At 45.1% G+C, this 13553-nt stretch overlaps 1 protein-coding gene across 1 annotated transcript; it reads left to right on the top strand.

Moving 5' to 3' along the window:
* Nucleotides 1-2: 2 nt before the first annotated feature.
* Nucleotides 3-13507, top strand: LOC147034253 (uncharacterized). Its single transcript, XM_085879430.1, has 2 exons — nt 3-142; nt 11837-13507. Exons 1-2 carry the CDS (start codon nt 32-34, stop codon nt 13505-13507), a joined length of 1782 nt encoding a protein of 593 aa, XP_085735556.1. The 5' UTR covers nt 3-31.
* The last annotated feature ends 46 nt before the right edge of the window (nt 13508-13553 follow it).

Below are 13553 nucleotides of genomic sequence, written 5' to 3' on the forward strand. Positions count from 1 at the left end.
CCCGCCACCTTGGGGGAGCCATCCCCGTTAAATGCTGAACCGTGAGAGGGAGGGGTTAGTGGGGTGCTGGGTTTCTGGGATTGGGGAACTTCGAGTCGGGTGCTGCTTGGGTCATGCATGGGTGGAAACAACGAGCTGGATGGTAAGTGCTGACAATGTTCGCCAACTCGAATGAGAGTGCTGAGATTAGAGTGCGGGGAACGACGTGTTTGGGATTAGAGTGCGGGGAACGACGTGTTTGGGATTAGAGTGCGGGGAACGACGTGTTTGGGATTAGAGTGCGGGGAACGACGTGTTTGGGATTAGAGTGCGGGGAACGACGTGTTTGGGATTAGAGTGCGGGGAACGACGTGTTTGGGATTAGAGTGCGGGGAACGACGTGTTCGGGATTAGAGTGCGGGGAACGACGTGTTTGGGATTAGAGTGCGGGGAACGACGTGTTTGGGATTAGAGTGCGGGGAACGACGTGTTTGGGATTAGAGTGCGGGGAACGACGTGTTTGGGATTAGAGTGCGGGGAACGACGTGTTTGGGATTAGAGTGCGGGGAACGACGTGTTTAGGATTAGAGTGCGGGGAACGATGTGTTTAGGATTAGAGTGCGGGGAACGACGTGTTTGGGATTATAGTGCAGGGGAACGACGTGTTTAGGATTAGAGTGCGGGGAACGACGTGTTTAGGATTAGAGTGCGGGGAACGACGTGTTTGGGATTAGAGTGCGGGGAACGACGTGTTTAGGATTAGAGTGCGGGGAACGACGTGTTTGGGATTAGAGTGCGGGGAACGATGTGTTTGGGATTAGAGTGCGGGGAACGACGTGTTTGGGATTAGAGTGCGGGGAACGACGTGTTTGGGATTATAGTGCAGGGGACGTGTTGGGGATTCGAGTGCAGTGTAAGGTTGAAAGATTTAGTAGTCGGTATCTCACGGAGTGTGGCGAGTGGGATGCTGCAATGTTCGGGGCCTATTCCCGCGTGGTCACATCATCGGATATGAAGTATGTTTTGATAAGCTGGTGTCGCCATGGTCTGTTGTGATTCCTCATCCATCATTTTGTGCTTTTATCGTCCTCACATTAAAGTGTGAACAGTGAGATGCTTCGAGGTGGATTTATTTTGAAATGTAACCTGATAACTGCTTGTGGAGGACACTTGAACTGAACAGGAATTGTATCCTGATGAAAAATAAGGGTTAATCTTTGCAGTTTCAATTCGACTCGATACGGACTCATGCCTCAGTAATGATGCAACCAGCCGTTCAATTTTGTAAATGAATCTTCATCAAATATGCATTTGATCCAAACATAAAGCACATGAGAAGTTCTGTGCCGAATCTCAATCTCACTCACAACCTCCTCCACAGAGAACTACAACTGCAACAACTACTACTACTACTACTACTACTACTACAACTACAACTACGATATATTACTATTAATCCACACAGGGAACCCACCTTGGGGTTTGACCCTTTTGCACTTCGTTCCCTTGAGACAGGGGGAACGCGAGGTTCGGGCTGTAATTTTTACTTGCCCACTCTCCCCGAAAGACACCATAGGATAATTAACGTCGACTAACCAATGTCGGCAGATGGGACCCCAGTTTAACATCCATCCGAGAGACGGTCCACACACATTGATGAATCACTCTACCTATTTTTTTTATTATATATTCGTATACAGCATGTGGCTGCTTGGCGCAATTAATTTCTGGGGGTACAGCTGTGCTGCAGATGCAGTGCCCCTGTTATCAGTAAGCTTGTACTCATTTTTCCAACCTCAGAAGGATGACAGGCTGCGTCAACCCCACCTGGTATTAATTCAACAGAAAGACAGGGGCTTCAACTCAAGACCTTAAGATCTTAAGCCAGCCACATTAACCGTGAAGCCAATACCAGGCTCACCCTGCCTGTGAAACACCAGGATGACTGCTCTACAGAGTGCCATAGAAATATGATATCATGACTTCCACGAGTAGTTTTAACCAGGGTGTTCCAAAAAGACTGGACAACTTTGGTTGTTAATATATTTAGAACCACAATTGATACTCACTCACAACCTCCCCCTTTGGTTTATATGATAGAGAAACTGATAAAGTTTTGTGCACACCATCAATACACTTCAGTGTGAGCTCCGTGAGTCCCATGCAGGACCTCAAGGCGGTACACGAGTTATTGCCATGTTCAGCTCAGCATGTTTGTGTTTTCTTTGGGGAGGATGCAGTGACCTCAACAATTTACATGAACATGTTGGAAGGATTCCTCTTCCCACAGATTGAAGACCTGCAATTCGATATCATTTTTCAACAGGCCTCATTGGGCCTTAGTCATTCGAGTCATCCTGAATGAAAAAAATTCCAGGTTGCTGGATTGGCCGAGACAGACCAATCGCATGGTCTCCACGACCACCCGACATAACCCCCCTTGATGTTTTTGTCGACTACACCAAGGTGGTAAAACCTGCAGGATCTTCGTTCTCGGATCATCGCTGCATGTGTACTGGCGGACGCAAACAAGCTGAGCTAAACATGGAAAGAACTCGTGTAACGCTTTGGGGTCCTGCACGTAACAAACGGAGCTCACACTGAAGTGCATTGATGATGTGCACAAAACTTTATGAGTTTCTCTGTCATATAAACCAAAGGGTATCGTTGTATCAATTGTGGTTCTAAATATATTAACAACCAAAGTTGTCCGGTCTTTTTGGAACACAATGTATAGTAACTAAAAGTTGCTTCCTTGTGCTATTTTGCCTAATGAGGGCATCATCATAAATCTTACTCAAATTATGCAATATCTTGACCGACCAGTCATTCAAGGTTGAGCTGAAAATTTTACGACATAAAATAAAGAAGTAGAAGGAAGTTGAACTTCACCTATTTCTCAAGGTATCCCCCCCCCCCCCCCCCCGATACAAGGACACACTTTCCCCACCATTGTCGTAGTGCCTCATAGCCACCGACATATAATCATTTTGTACGGATACACAACCATTTCAGGAAGCCTGCTTTTCAGTCTTCCTCATTCGTAAACTTCATGCCACCCAGACATGTGGACTTTGAGTGGTCAAAAGAGATGAAAATCCCAAGTTGACAAGTCTAGATTGCATGGGTGATTATTTAACAATTCCCAACCCTTATCCATAATGAGAGTTGTCGTCGTCACATTTTTCCACGTCAAGGACAGTATTAAAGTCCCGCTCTGAGACAACCAACATACCAGGTCGTCTCTGCGTATTGTTTGTTTAACTTCACTGTATAACAAATCACGAGGTCTGTACTTTTCCCAAGTGCAAAAAAACCTCCATATTAATTAAAACCATTAAAGGCCTCAAAACAACTCCTATAAGCTTTTCCAGCTCATCGCTGAACCTTCAAACTTTTTTTGTTGTTGGGTAACAATATTGTCGCCACTACTCCAGTACCTGCTGGTTCGCTTTCACTTTGGCGTGAAATGGTGGTCCAAAGTCTCATCACATGTTTCAATCTCCTTCAATAGACCATCCCCTTCTGCTAGCATTCCAGATCTGTTGCAATGGCTACACGAGTTAACTTTTGATTCAACATGAGGTCCTTCGGTACCCGCCTTGTACTAACCCCAACATTTACAACTGAGAATGAATAATCGTTCCCTCACTTTGAACAATGAGAATACAGTAACTTCATCCGGCAATTCTCCAAAATAAACTTTCCATGTTTGCTCGAGTGACAGCAGTTGGATGTATGTGTGAATGCTCAAGATCTCTCACCAATTGACGTCCATTGCTGAACTCACTGCACAATCCAAACACAACGAAGTGTCGAAGGATGTGCATCACCAAATCGTGCAGAGTCGTCGTCTGTGAATTCCAGCTCGTGCGGTTGGTTCTCCTACACAAGGAACTTGATGACATGGGGGTCATTTGAAAGGTTCTGCAAACAAACACTCACATTTGGACAAAACATGCCAAGGTTTTAAAATATATATATTTAAATATATTTTAATGAGTGCCTCACAAAGAACTTCACCGTAATGGTTACCACTTGATAACCAATGATTGTTGCAACAAATTACAGCATCGAAAGATAGTTTATCATATTCTACAACACAAGGTCAATTTATTCAACTGTGCACATATAAGAGGGTAGTTAGTTCAAGGTTGATAACCACAATAGTCACCAAGTGATCTAATTGAAATTGTGTCACAAAGCATGAAATGGATGGAATTACGTGACAATTACTCACCACGACTCAACCAAACAACACAGAAAACAACGGATTGAATACACGTCGGTTAACTTTCTGAGGTGGATCACGTTATTATTTTCTTCAGAGGCTGGTGTCCGAATTCTTGCGCGTGTGCTTTTCCCTTTCTGTGTATTAACTAAAGTATTTAAAATCTGTTGTTTTGTCGTTTGTCACTCCAAGGTACCTCCTCCAATTTTGCTTTCTTGTTGGCCTCGCCCATTCCTGAAGGAACAGGAGCACACACAGTTCGACAAAGTTCTCTCATTTCATCATAACTTGATTTTATACCTTAAACATGCATTACATCCAATTTAAAAACCACTCACGAAGAACTTGTCTGTAAGGACAAGTCAATTCCTCTGGAATTATGGACGGGAACACTTGTAATACTCCTTCCAATAGGTGGTGCTATACGATACACATTTACATTGAGAACATTGGGGTCGTCCCCACCCTGAACCCTGGGACGATGAATTATTTATTTGTACAATTTTGTTTTTTTTTTAATTGCATCATCAAAAAAAACTCACATTCTTAGGATAAAATTATAAAACATAATTTCCAAATGTAGTGTGGGAACGCTTTACACCAAGCCAATAAATGCTGACAAAAACAATAGCAATAGCACAACAAAACCCAGAAATATCAAACGAGAACGGTACTCGCACTCGGTAGAGCACATACCTCCGCCAGGCTGAACAGTTTACGTTTTGTATCCCACTAATCTGGATCCGGATCTGCATCTGGACCTGAACCAAAATCTCATCAGTTTGTTCTCGTCACCTACCCAACTCATCCACCAAGTTTCACCTGAATCCGTCCGTAAATGTTTGAGATATCGTACTATATATCGTTTTTGGTCCTATCTCTCAAAGGTGAAGAATCACTTCACAGATTAAAACATTCTCGTATCCAGATTCAGATCCTCACCAAAATCAAATCAATTCTTCTTTGTCACACACCCAACTTGTCAGGTCAGACCAGATTAGATCTGCGACTTGCTACAGGTACCATATAAACGTGAAGTAACCTGCAGTAACCTGTTCCATGGTCGGGTTGTCGGCGACTAAACCGTCTCCCCCACCAGGTTTTCTGGTGAGGGTGGTGTTTGGATATGGACACCCAGCAGGATTAAAAACAAAACCTGTCAAAGGGCGGAGGAGCTCCTTGTGAGCCAACGGCCATCCATATCTAGTGCCCAACTGTGTCAGGACGTCCTCCTGCAGTTGGGTTACTTTTTATTAGGAGGTTGGTGAGAGGATTTGCACTCCGGCCACCGTAAAACCATTCATTCCGCAAAACACAAAAACGAAAATAAAATTGAAAACCCATTCCGTGAGAGTACCTCCTGTGCAGCTTCCCTCCGCAGGGCAGCTCACAGGATGACGGGATTAGAGCAAAGCCTTTGCGACCCCTACTCTTTGATGACAGGAGGAAAACAATGTGGTAACCTTCCTGGGTCAGATTGCGGTAATGTGAGTCGGGGCGGTGCTGAGGTGTCGTCCACCAGACAGCGGTCTCTTTGGGTTAACCTGAGGTGGTCCCTTCAGGTGGGTGCCTGGAATGTCCTATCCCGAAGAGAGGATGATCACCTGTCTCTGTTATCATCTGAGCTCAAGCGTTTGAATATCGGTATTGGAGCACTCACTGAGGTTCGGCCACCAGACAGTGGTGACATCATGGCGGGTAGTTACACCTACTCTTGGTATGGTAATTTTGATGGTTACCATGCCCAATGAGTTGCTGCAGCTGTGTCAATAAGCTGACTCCATTGATAATTGAAGTAACACCGGTCAATGAGCAAATTATGAGACGAAGGATTCGTCACTTCTTGAGTGTTGTTTCCCTAGTGTCTGTATATGCTCCGACTGAGACGAGTGATCTCACCGTGAAGGACACATTCTATGCCGCGCTCAAGTCTGTGATTGATGAGTGCCGAAGGCGAGATATTCTTCTCATCTTGGGGGATTTCAATGCATTGACTGGAACTGATACGGATGGTTATGAGGTGTGTGTTGGTCCCCATGGGTCTGGAACTGTGAACCTGAATAGCACCAAGTTCCTTGCCTTTGCAAGAATTTATGGACTTAGGGTGGCTGGCTCATGGTTTCAGTGCACACAGGCTCATTGCTGGACTTGGCATTCCAATGCTGGCGGTGTGGCAAAGGAGATTGACCATGTGCTCGTTGATGGTCACTGGAGGATGATCCAGAACTTTAGGGTCTACCGGAGTGCTCAGTTCCTCAATACCGACCACAGGCTTGTGGGAGCAACTATGAAGTTGCAGCTTAAATCCAGGAGAATGGTACCATCACAGCCTAGGCTGGATGTTGACAAGCTCAATGATGAGAGGATAGCTGAGGCGTTTGCGAACAGGGTGAGTGGGGATTTTTGAAGCCTGGGTGCTTTGAGGAATTCTGAATAGTTGTGAAGTGCCTTTAAGACAAACACCTTGATGTTGCCAGTGGATGTCTTGGAACTCACCATCGGACAAAGAAGAATTTTGTCTCTCAAGGGAAACTGAATACCATTGATCAGAGTCGCAGGGCCAGGCTTAATGGCAGAGCTGAGCTGTTCAGAGTTGAGGTGTAAAATTGTACATGCGCTGAGGGTGGACAAGGAGACCTATGTGCGAGGAAACCGTGAGGGGGAGAGCATCACCTGTGGTCAAGTGAATCTCATCCTGTTTAAAGGGCATTTGCGCATTGTGTTCCTCTAAGCCCATCCCTCGGTGTATTGCAGTTAGAGCGGAAGGTGGTGAGCCCACTGGGCCAGTTACTTTGAACGGCTGTACCAGGCTGATCAACCAGCTGTTGAGTTCGATGTCAGGGATATGACTATCTCTATTGTTGACCATCCAATCAACTGTGGTCCACCTTCATTTGTGGAAACACAGGCTGCAGTGAACCGGTTGAAATGGGGTAAAGCTCCTGGGATCTGTGGCAGCCATGCTGAACTTCTCAAGGCTGGTGGGAATGCTGTACTCAAGTCATTGCATGCAGTTCTGTACTCTGCATGGAACACAGGCATCATCCCAACTGATTGGAAGAGGGGCCTTGTTGTCCCTCTCTGGAAAGGGAAGGGTGATCTTCAGGACTGCAACAACTACCGAGGGGTGACGCTCCTCTCAGCGTCGGGCAAGGTCTTTGCTCGGATAATTCTTGATAGGGTTCGCCACCATCTGCTTTTGCACCAGCGTCCAGAGCAGTCAGGATTTACACCAAATAGGTCAACGATTGACCATGTCCTTGCCCTTCGGGTCCTCACCAAATGCAGACATGGGTTTCGGTAGGAGCTGTTTGCAGCCTATGTTGATCTCTGCAAAACGTTTGATTCAGTGAATCGGGATGCCCTCTGGAGGATTCTTGGTCTTTGTGGAGTGCCACCAAAACTGATCAATCTGATGTCTGAACTCTACTCTGGTACTGAGAGTGCTGTGAGATGTGGTAATACCATCTCCGACTTATTTGCAGTTGTTACTGTAGTTCATCAGGGGTGTGAACTGGCCCCAACACCTTTCAGCACTTGTATGGACTGGATTCTCTGGAGAATGTCGGAGAGATCAAGCTGTGTTGCATCATTTGGGAATGGCAAGATCTCTGACCATGATTTTGCAGATGATGCAGTCATCTTTACAGAGACTCTGGATATCCTTTGGGGGGCCTCAAGGTGCTGAATGAGGAGTCTGAGCCGCTGGGATTACGGGTTTCGTGTGTCAAAACTCAGATGCAGGCTTTCAATGACATCTTGGATGCTACTATCTTGTCTGTACCTGTTTGTGGTGAGGATGTTGATGCCACAGAGAAATTCACTTTCCTTGAAAGTGATATTCATGTTTCTGCTGGCTGTGAGCCAGAGGTCAATAAACATTTGGGTCAGGCCCGGGGAATCATCGAGTCACTGGATCATGGAATATGGTGCTGTCAGTACTGATGCAGGAGGACAAAAGTCCGAGTCTTCAGGTCCTTGGTGCTTCCAGTCTTGCTCTGCGGATGTGAGACTTTGTCTCAGATCCCTGGTCAGAGTCTGAGACTTAATTCCTTTGGTACCAGGTATCTTCGAAGAATCCTTGGCTATCGCTGGTTGGACTTTGTGTCCAATGAGCGGTTGCTAAGAGAGACTCAAATGAGATTTGTTACCTGTACAAGTCCGTGAGTATCAGCTGTGGCTGTATGGACATGTGGCTTGTTTTCCTAACGCTGATCCTGCTCACCAGATTCTCTCAGCGAGGGAGCCTCATGAGAGGAGGAGGTTGGTGGGCCGATCACATGCCTCGTGGTTGCAGCAGGTTGATCGGCATCTCAAGGAGATGGGGATGGGCCAGGCATCTGCCTGGGGGATGGCCGGGCAAAGGCCCCTGGAGTACCGGCGGAAAATGGACACAGCAACGCGCTGCTCCGGTTGCATGTTCCCATACCTGACCTGATCGAACCCCCAACCTGTCCATCAAGTTTCATCTGAATCCATCCATTACTTCTTGATATCCTGCTTGCAGCCAAACTCACAAACAGGGGTGAAAATAACCTCATTACACCTTTTGTGGTGGAGGTAACTATCAAAATTGCAGAAAGAGAACAATTCAAAAGACAACTTCAGTCTCCCTCACCACCACTCACTGACCTCTTTAATATTAATGACTTTCATTAGAAACATGAACAGAAAATGCTCCAAACGATTTCGAAATTCTATTGGTTCTGTACATCAAACCTCTTTACATCCTACCAGACCTCATTTGTTCATAAAGCTCATGTCGTGGGTGGATACTATTTTCCATAATGGATTTAAACTTCAATAAAACCCGTTCATGAGAAATTATACTTATGTCTTACCTCTGAGGATCTTTCCACCCTGTTTTGCTACTTTTTTTTAACAGCAATACATCAGCCAGACACAGCAACCGCAGAAAATAACACTCTCAATATGTAACGTTTGAAATTATGTCATCCACCCCAGATTGCTCGGTGCGCATGCGTGGAAACCCCAAGTAACGAGATCCATTGGGGCAGCCGCATGTATATAATTTGGGCCAGATAAAGATTGTAACATGAAACGGCTCAAAACTTCTAAAGCCGAAAATACTTGGAAACATACTTGTGAGAAAGGTTGTGCCTCTGCTGCACAACAAACGACTTGGAGAACTTTCTGATGAAGTCATCCAAAACGTTGGTATCTTGCAAGTCATACTGCAAAAACTCCCGGCTATGTGGGTTTATGAGAGTCCTGAAGGTTCTACTGACGAGCACGTTCTACCCAATCCTTCGTGTTTCTTAACAATGATGGGAAGATCATATCTGGGGTTTGTGGATGCACAGGATAAGATGAAATCATGTTTGGGAAGAGGAGTGCGAGTGGGAGTTGTATGGGCTGTGGGTGCTGTTATAAATGTATATTTTTTGTTTGGTTCCACGGCCACACAAGAAATGATACAAGATTTTTGCATCTATTGGTGAAAGGAGAAGCATCCGTGTGTGTGTGTGTGTGTGTGTGTGTGTGTGTGTGTGTGTGTGTGTGTGTGTGTGTGTGTGTGTGTGTGTGTGTAATAACCATGGCCAATGCGAGCTTATTTTAGTAACAGAAAATGGTACGAACCCAACTCCTCTCTTCCACGGATATTTCTCTTATTCCTATATTTCCGCGAGTCCGATTTTCATTCAGAAACAGATCAATGATGATTAACAATCCTAAAATAGCATTAACAAAACCTCCCTGCGCACCTTGCGGATACAACCAGAAGTTTTCAACTCATTCCATCCAGCAGTTCATGAGTACATTGAAGTCAAACATAAACAAAAATAAAGTTTAGAATTATATTACAAGTATGATTTATCCTGTGTTTTATAATGTCTCATCACCCTGGGTCTGATGGACTGCATGGTGTCAGGTGCCATACCTTTGCACAGAGAAGCCCTTTGGCCCATCATACCTGTGCTACAACACCACATTAATTAAATCTATCAGTTTATTGAATCTTGGGGCTAAGGAGGAAGAAGAAGATTGCAGTGTGACAGGTAGCGACATTTTTTATTTTAAAGAAGAAGGCATTTTCAACCAAAAGTAAAACAAGATCTACTCACCTAATTTGAGCAATAAGCAAGAGCAGCCCCAGTCTCAGGTGACGTTTCACCTGCTTCACGACCGGCTTCCTCAGGCCCATAGATCCTGAGCCTCAGCACGATGTTCGGATTTTATTTTGATACGACCACTCATTGCTAGTCACGTGCTGGTGCTCGAAGTCAAATGGAGGAGTGCTTTTTAAAAATTCTATTTTGCAAACCTCAAGCAAAATAAATGTCAAATCACATCATCGATGGGGTGCTCTGCTCGTGTTTGTTTTTACTTGCACATGATCTAGTGTTGTATGTGTGTGGGTGAGCACGTGGTGCGCCTGTTGTTTTTGTGTTTCCAGGGAATGAGCATGGCTGGTTTCGTGGCTGGGTTGCACATGATGAGGTGTTGATTGTGCGAGTGTTGGGGTTCTCGTTGGGTGTTGTACACAAGCGGATGTGCTGTTCAGGATTGGGCGTTTGTTTCTCACCTTATCCAGCTGTTTGTACAATCCAGTTTTTTTCTATTTGCATCGGAGGTGTGTATTATGTGGGTATGTCCACCATCTCCCCAGTTGGACTACCCTCCCGACTCTTCCCCTGACACGCTTCCAAAATCAACCCGTGTCGTTTGTTGGATGTAGTGTCGAGGACACGGGTCCCATTAAGTTCAAATTTGTGGCCAGATTGCAGGCAATGACATGCTATGGCTGACTGGGTCACCTTTCCAAGCTTAACTACTCCATCATGTTCATCTAACCTTTGTTTTAAATTTCTTCCAGTTTCACCAATGTTGTATTGGTCAGTCTTTGCATGATGAATGGTAAACTACTCCAGATTTATCACCAGTTGGTATTGGCTCCTTAAATTTTGAAATAACATTACAGATGGTGTGTATCGACGATGCCTCAAAAGCCAGCTGCAGACTGAGCAACCCCCATTGTTCCAAGTATTTTTTGAAAATTTTCAGAACCTACACAACCTTTGTCTGCAGCTCAATTGAGTATTGGCTCTTCAATTATTGCTTCTTGGCACCACAGAATCACATCCATCTTTCCTGGATTCTGTGAGACATAAAGCTCTCAATGATATTGGAATCATCCTTGATCAGTGTTGGGCACCGATAACCAAAAAGTTAACTTCGATAACGATAATCCGATAACCCCAATTTTTAAGTCCGATAACGATAATTATAATACAAAGTTATCGGAAGTTAACGATAATCTGGTAACGATAACTACTTTTTAACAAAAATTCAAAAAAACAAGGAAAATGCTTCAAAACCCAGAGAAAAGGCTTATTTATGCTAAACCCAAGAATAAAATAAGCATTACACTCAACAACAAATTTCAAAATTTTTTTTTTACTGGAGATGTGTAAAGTGATTAAGACTAATTTGGGTACGCTGATTTCAAAAATCATAACCGTTTTGCTGTATCACGTCAGGATTTTCAGGAACAAAAATATTCCCATTGCCTAGAAGTCAGGATTTCAATGAAATTTACATATGTCTTTAACATGTCTATTTCGTACAATTGTTGTTAACTTGTGTTATATTTCTTTCTTTCAGATAAAGATGAGTAGGCGTTCCTGTACCAATCATCCTGACAACTTCTGTTATGTCTGTGGTCGGTATACCAAAAAAGATCAACAGCGAAGTATATCTACAGCAGTGAAAATGAAGGCCGCCTACTTTCACTACTTCGGGTGTAAGGTGGGGGACCAAGAACAGAGCTGGGCACCACACATCTACTGCACAAGCTGTCACACAACCTTGACTCAGTGGTTGGTGGGCAAGCGCGCGAGCATGCCATTTGCGGTGCCCATGATATGGCGTGAGCCGCAGAATCATCATCATGATGATTGTTATTTCTGCTGCACAAGCATCGCCGGCTTCAACAAGAAGAATAAAGGTCACATCAAGTACGCTGACTGCGTCTCTGCTCGTAAACCTGTGCCTCATGATGACGAGAACCCCGTTCCAACACCTCCAGCTGATCAGAACATAGCTGTAAGCAGTGGTGAAGAGGATGGTGATGATGAACCTTTTGAACCCGACACTCAAGAATCACACCTTCTGAACCAGGGAGACTTAAATGATCTTGTAAGAGATCTCTCGCTGTCAAAGGCGAAGGCAGAGCTGCTTGGATCAAGGCTGCAGCAGTGGAATCTACTTGAACCTAACACCAAGATATCCTTGTTCAGAGCACGTCACAGAGACATGGCTGAGTTCTTTGAGATGGAAGACACGATGACATTCTGCAGTGACATCAACGGTCTGTTGAAAGAACTTGGGTGTGATCACGATCCTGCAGACTGGCGCCTCTTCATCGACTCGGGGAAGAACAGCTTGAAGGCTGTTTTGCTCCACAATGGCAACGAGAAACCATCAGTCCCACTGGCTCACGCGTTCGGCATGACAGAGACCTATGAGACTATGCGGCAGCTGCTTGATTCCATCAAGTACAATGACTTCAACTGGCACATCTGCGGAGACTTGAAAGTGGTGGCGCTGTTGTTAGGGCTGCAGTCAGGCTACACGAAATACATGTGCTTCCTTTGTCTCTGGGATAGCAGAGACGACAAGAATCACTGGACGAAGAAAGATTGGGAAGAGCGAAAAGAGCATGTACCTGGTCGACACAACGTGAAGCATGTCGCCCTTGTCGACCCAGCCAAGGTTTTCCTTCCACCACTCCACATAAAGCTCAGCTTGATGAAAAGTTTTGTACGGGCAATGGATCTGAATGGGCGTGGGTTTTTATACCTCAAGGAAAAGTTTGGCAACACCTTGTCGGAGGCCAAGATCAAGGCTGGTGTCTTTGTTGGACCGCAAATCCGACAGATTATGAAGGACGAAACTTTTCCGACAACTCTAAACCCTAAAGAGCTGGCAGCGTGGAGGAGCTTCAAAGCTGTGACGGACAATTTCTTGGGGAACGAGCGCGCGGACAACTATGAAGAAATAGTGCAGCAGCTGCTGGAGTCCTTCAGGAAACTTGGCTCCAGGATGTCCCTGAAAATCCATTTCCTACACCAGCACCTGAACTTCTTCCCTGACAACTTGGGAGCAGTCTCGGACGAGCACGGCGAGCGATTCCACCAAGAGATTTCACTCATGGAGACGCGTTACCAAGGGCGGCACAACCCGAACATGATGGGCGATTTCTGCTGGTTCCTGCATCGTGAAACTGACACAGAGCAGCACAAACGCAAAGCCAAATGCCTAAAGCATTTTTAATTACATTCTAGTGGAGTTTTTCTGTAATTTCTATAATTTTGAAGCA

This window comes from Eptatretus burgeri, chromosome 1, assembly GCF_056783735.1.
Source record: "Eptatretus burgeri isolate ZD-2024b chromosome 1, Ebu_testis_v1, whole genome shotgun sequence".
NCBI classification, from domain to species: domain Eukaryota; kingdom Metazoa; phylum Chordata; class Myxini; order Myxiniformes; family Myxinidae; genus Eptatretus; species Eptatretus burgeri.

Excerpts from the sequence above, each read along its gene's own strand:
- LOC147034253 (XM_085879430.1), top strand. The coding sequence starts at position 32 with ATGCTGAACCGTGAGAGGGAGGGGTTAGTGGGGTGCTGGGTTTCTGGG. Across the intron at positions 143-11,836 it reads TGGAAACAACGAGCTGGATG|ATAAAGATGAGTAGGCGTTC; the intron begins GTAAGTGCTGAC and ends TCTTTCTTTCAG.